Raw genomic sequence first — 5875 nt, 5'->3', positions numbered from 1 at the left:
GGCAGTTGTCAAGTTTGTGAAATCATTCCTTCATCGAGGAAGGGGGCCCTATCATTTCAGGCATGAAGATCATTTTGTGGAATTCAAAAGATTTGGGTGTCGACGATCCCTCTCAAAGGAAGAATTTGAAAGATCAGCCTAAAGATTTTAAGTCCTCGAGTAAGAATTAACAGACCAGAGTCTCAATTTGTTGGAAATAACTTCTCAATCGGCTACTTTGTGGAGACTGTCCTTCCATATTTATACTGGCACTGATTCAAATAAGTTATTAGTTGAATGTAGCTCTTGTCCAACAATTTTATAGGGCTTTGAAGCAGTCCCTTTTCCATTTAAAAGTTTTTTTATGTTGGGATTGTTTTGTTTCTGTTGATGAAAATGCTCTTGTTGAGATTCTGAATGGTGTTAAAGCCACTTGTACGAGTTTCAATAAACACTGAATTGGTCTACAATTGAGGTTATGTTAATGGAAGAAATCCAACATTGACAGAAAGTTGAAGTTCGATGACTGATCCAATCGATTGGGTGATCTAGGAAGATGGCTATAATGTTGGGTTGAAAGTTAAAATGTATGCCTACAAGTATGTCAGGTTCCATAATGTGCTGGTTTGGTAGCTCTGTCAATGAAGAAAAACTTTTGAAGGGAAAAAGAACTAGCCTTTGGCAAGTAAACAGTGTAATGCAAAACAAGAATGATGTTACTGCCCCTAGAATTTATCAATCAATACACTTCAATTGTCTTGAATACAATGTGTATGAAGGAGAAAAAAAACAAAATCGTGAAAGTTGTCTAAGTTTGTGAAGATTTCAATGCAAACTTCAAAACATGGATACACATTTAAGAAGGAAAAAGGGAAATATTACATTAATGTGTTAAAACATCAAAGTTGTTTCGTGAACATTAAAGCATTATCAAGTTGTGCGTGAAAATAAGACATGAATGCATTTATGTAACTTAAATCGTTGAATATGCATCATAAGTGGGAATAAAGGACTTAACAGTTCAATGCCATTACATCTAATGGAGCTTGGTACAAAATAAGTTGAATGCTCAAAACTATTATGGAGAAAGGAGAAGGATGCATAGCATACACACTCAATACACCAAATGACCATTAATATGTTTGGAAGCATGGAAGCAAGGATGAAGGCTAGAGATACTTTTGTTCCCTCAACAGGACATCTTAAAAGAGACAAATTGAATGAAGATCCTACTAAAGAATCAATAAAAGAGAAGTTCCAAAACAATGACAAATAGTTGGAAAGGAATGAAGTCAACAAAGAAAAACTTGGACTTAAAAAGGTAGAACACAACCTCATTATGACTGTCGGACTAGAAACGCCGCCTAATACTTCAATATATGCAAAATTAGTGAGCCTGTTGAAACTTCAAGGGTATAGAGCTCATTTTATGAGCTTATGAGAAAGATGGAGCATGGAAAAGGAAGGTGAGGAGTTGCAAGTGGCCAACTAATACTTCAATTGAGACAAAATATTCAAAAAACAGGCCACTAAAACAACTCTAACAAGGCATTCAAACTATAAAAACTGACTGCAAGGTATTCTTAAACGAGAGAGATTAAAAAGATATCCATCTTCATTCTCTATATAAATAAAGACATTATCCTCGCTAAAATCACAAAGAAAAATCAACCAGTCAAAATGCTTTCTAGGAAGCTCTCTAGGAAAAGAATTTAACTGAAAGTCCAGAAAATTTAAAATACTAGAAGAAATTAGCATAATAGGAGGCAGGCTTCCTTGACCAAACCTCTAAGATCAAAAATACATATGAGGGTTTAGGCTTTCCAGGAAGAGACGGGACCACAATGGCCAATCTCTTACTTAAAGAAAAATGGTCACATATTCATGTAATACGAAATTCTGAATGACTTGACTTTTTTCAGTAAAATGAATGACTAGTTTTTTCCTATAGGAAGGATATCACAAAAAAAAAATGATCTTACAATTTTTCAAACAATCTGAGGTTGCATACATGAAGTTTAACATCTTCCGACACAACCACTAATTTTGGACAGTCCCTGTTTACAAAACGATCATAAATATTTTAACCTATTGATGCAGATGTGGAAGGAGCCTCGAATGGACAGATGATCAATTACTAAAGACGCCTATGCGTTGAGGTTGAGACTCGGGGATCTAGGAAGGAGTAACTACCAACATTATTTCATCATTCTGGAACCTTATGCTCGCATTGCCAAAACCCAGCATACAAGTATCACAAATAATCTTTATCCTGAATGAATGAAACATGAGCAACACATAACTTAAGGAAAACATTGAAGGCAAGAATTTTCCCTCCTTTACAGACGATCCTGTAGTCGTCCATCACCTACTCTTGAAGATTTGTATATACCAAACTAGATATACACCAAAAAGAAACAGCAAAATTCTTCTTTTCAAGTTTCTTATATAGCCCTCAAAACTATGTTATTACCTTTCTATTGCAATAACTATTATTTAACAGCTGTCTTGAAAGTATGAATGAGAAGAATTGCCTCTGGGTTATTTTAAATTTCTTTTGAACAAAATTACAAAATTAGATTAAGTTTTACGTGTATTATAATGATTTGAAAAAGAAACACTATGTTATATATTGCAATTATATATATGTGTGTGTATAGTATATGTGTACATATAAGAAACGGATTTGGAACTATATTTTCTGAAAAATTATCATTTTAAGAGAAGAGATGCACGAAGGGATCTAGACATATAAATATAATTGAAAGTTTCAGAACAAACAATCAATAATTCAAATATTTTTGACATATAATATGTAGGATTAAACATGGTAATTCACATCGTCAAGCATCAATACTATACTAATATTATGCTTGGTGTCACCCACTTTATATTCCAAGACTGTAAATTAGTTCCCGCCCACCTCACGTTTCACATATTCAAACATTTGATCAACTATATTCACATCCTAAGGTAATTTGAGTATAATTTGACAGCAATAGAATCTGGCGCAATCTTGATCCAGAAAGCTACCACAACTCCAAATCACACAAAAGGAAATTCTTGACAAGGTAATTCTATAACAACAATGTCCGTATTTTTTGTTGGTTTGAACCGAATCTTGGAAATGGTTGATCCAAAACTAAATTTGGTATGTGCTTTAGGCAGATACTGCATCTTACTGAGGGAAGCTAAGCAATGCTCTTGCACAATGCCACAAGACACCTAAAACACCACGGATCCTTCACTTTTGAAATCATCAACCTGAGTAAAAAATAGTATGGTAGAGAAACAGCATTGGAGTAGGATTTGATAACTAGACAACCAAAGAGCAGAACATTACTCTTTTATCATGTCATCCTCCCCACCAAAACCACAAACCGGGCTCCCGGCTTGATTCTCAAATTCCATCAATCTAATAATTATATGCCCCCATCGACTTATAAACAATGAGGCTGAAAAAAAATTTCCTTCACACCTTGGGAGACGCACCAAATTTGGTATGTGCTTTAGGCAGATACTGCATCTTAGTGAAGCAATGCTTGCACAATGCCACAAGACACCTAAAACACCACGAATCCTTCATTTCATCAACCTGAGTAAAAATTAGTATCGTAGAGAAACAGCATTGGAGTAGGATTTGATAACTAGACAACCAAAGAGCAGAACATTACTCTTTTATCATGTCATCCTCCTCACCAAAACCACAAACCGGGCTCCCAGCTCAATTCTCAAATTCCATCAATCTAAACAATGAGGCTCAAAAAAGTTTTCCTTCACACCTTGGGAGATGCACCAATACGACTCCTATCAGATGACAGATAGATGATAGATAGTATCTAACATGAGTAAGAAAGAAGGGAACAATAAAATTCCATATCATTATTTACAATGCTAGGGAAAAAAGCTATGGATCAAAAAAAAAAGGGGAAATTCCCTTAACATAGAAAACACCTCTTCTTTCATCAATAACAAATTTATGAGGAAGGTTAATCCCATTTATTGTCAATAAGACAAGAATTTCACCTTCAACCCCTCCGGCACTGTGGATAACATTTTTAAGAATTGTTTCAAGAATGGTTTTGAGAGAAGCAAGAGAAAAAAATACCAAGATTAACTTGGTGGTCTCCACTCAGGATTCCAATTTACTTCGAAACTGTTACATTCCTATTAGTAACCATAACACAACTAAACTATTATATGAATTTAAATAATGACAAGGATACTGGATCAAACATTGATTTTTCAATTAAAAGAATATTTAGATCAAGTTCAAGGATGGTGGCAGTTTTTCAACATGGAACACAGATACTTCCTAATTCCTTCCTCATCTGGTATTAAAACGAAGAGAATACTGTACCATCTGTGCTTGGAATGGAAATTAATGCGTGATTCTGGCACCCTTATAAGCAAAAAACCAAAAGGACAACGCAGCACAAGGCATAGCTACACAGCTATGCATCAACTTCAAAATAAAATTTCTGGCTCATTTAAAGAGCTGGAGAATACGGTGGGAAAAGGATGAAAGCCCCCTATAATAAGGAGTCAATTAACAGAGAATTCAGATAAGCACAACAAAGATTTGTTTACTAATAAGTAGGTTTCTAAAACTAAACACTCCCTTAGAAAGAAACTTCCGATACTTGAGGACGCGCTGTCATCCACACGGTAGACAATTCCACACACAGGTTGTAGATATCAAAATATTGACCGTAGCGCTTGTTCAGCAAATATAAGACTCACATTGAGCGCTCCCAATACGCGTTTTCCAAAGGATTTCCAAACCTCGGAGAGAGAAAACACCCATACATCAGAAGAAATACCATGATTTCAAAACTAGCAACCGATTTGATATTTCAATGGACCGTAAATAAATCTCCAAAATAGAAAAAGGAAAGAGAACGGGATCCCTATTTAACAAAGGCTTCGAAGTGCGGTTTACAATCTGCGATGTCCACCGAACCACATCCATCGAAAATTAATATCCGATCGCTCGTATTAGGGACAGACAGAACTGAATCCTTACAAACTCTAAAAACACGCGCCTGCCTCTTAATCGCTGCGTCAAACGAACCCTAAAATCCAAGAAAAACTAAACAAAACGTTCTAGAAATCGAATCCCGACGAAACAAGGAAACACCAAAACGCCACCAAACACAGCAAGAACCATAAAAAGCAGTAAAAAACTCACAGCGATTCAGAATCAATTGTAATAGAGTTCCAGCCCCATGCCGTCATGAATCTCGTAATCCTTGAGAGTGATATGATCTTTGTAGATGTTGTACCACTTCTGAATCCTGATTTTCTCGGCTCTGGTTCCGGTCTGAGCGGCCACGAGCTTCTTCAAGTCGCCGATCGTATCGTCTTCGTTACACTTCACGCGGACCTTCTTCCCGAGACGATCGTTGAGCACTACCTCGATCATCTTCGCCCCTCGCTTTGCAAATAGAAAAGTATGAAACTCAAACGAAAGAAGAGAATTTTTTGGATATGCAGAAATGTTGGGGATTGAATGCGGTTTATATAGAGAAGGAAGGAAGGGGGATGGCGGTTTATGTTACGTGTTGAACTAGGTTTACGCGTTTTGTGGGTGGGGTCCACCTCAACGTCTTTCTCGCGAACGGTCCTTTTATCTACCGCTTGCCTTTTGTATCATCCAGCCAAGCGATCGATTTCGAACCCGAGGCGTTTTAATTCGGTATTTATTTTATAATTTTTTTTAAATATAGGAAAATAAAAAATATATATTTATAAATAATATTAAAATATTGTAGATGTAATTATAGACAATAGTCTCTCGTTGTTTATGATAGAAGATTTTGATATTTTACTATTTTTTGTAAATATTTTTAGTAGTTTTATCATTTAAAATAATTTATCTAAATTTTTCCTTTTT

The 5875-nt window shown here is 35.6% G+C and overlaps 1 protein-coding gene across 10 annotated transcripts; it reads right to left on the bottom strand.

The window, feature by feature from the left end:
* Nucleotides 1–518: 518 nt before the first annotated feature.
* On the bottom strand, nucleotides 519–5488 carry LOC120083022 (ubiquitin-like protein 5). Of its 10 annotated transcripts, none has more exons than XR_005483354.1 (3): nucleotides 3654–5485; nucleotides 3458–3574; nucleotides 2738–3243 (listed from the first exon to the last, which is right to left on the bottom strand). XR_005483354.1 is itself a non-coding variant. In XM_039038505.1 (2 exons), the coding sequence occupies exon 1, from the start codon at nucleotides 5402–5404 to the stop codon at nucleotides 5183–5185; it is 222 nt and encodes a 73-aa protein (XP_038894433.1). In that variant the 5' UTR covers nucleotides 5405–5488; the 3' UTR covers nucleotides 519–2251; nucleotides 5171–5182. The 10 variants fall into 10 exon arrangements, 3 of the variants coding, with proteins under 3 accessions (XP_038894433.1, XP_038894431.1, XP_038894432.1); XR_005483356.1 differs by having other exon boundaries at nucleotides 3458–3559; XR_005483355.1 differs by having other exon boundaries at nucleotides 3458–3542.
* Nucleotides 5489–5875: the final 387 nt, after the last annotated feature.

This window comes from Benincasa hispida, chromosome 8 (genome assembly GCF_009727055.1).
Source record: "Benincasa hispida cultivar B227 chromosome 8, ASM972705v1, whole genome shotgun sequence".
Taxonomy (NCBI): Eukaryota; Viridiplantae; Streptophyta; class Magnoliopsida; order Cucurbitales; family Cucurbitaceae; genus Benincasa; species Benincasa hispida.
Note: the sequence above shows the minus strand (reverse complement) of the source record. Positions and strands in the feature narration are given on the sequence as shown.

Bases quoted from the DNA above. Each gene is read 5' to 3' on its own strand.
- LOC120083022 (XM_039038505.1), bottom strand. From the start codon at position 5,404: ATGATCGAGGTAGTGCTCAACGATCGTCTCGGGAAGAAGGTCCGCGTG.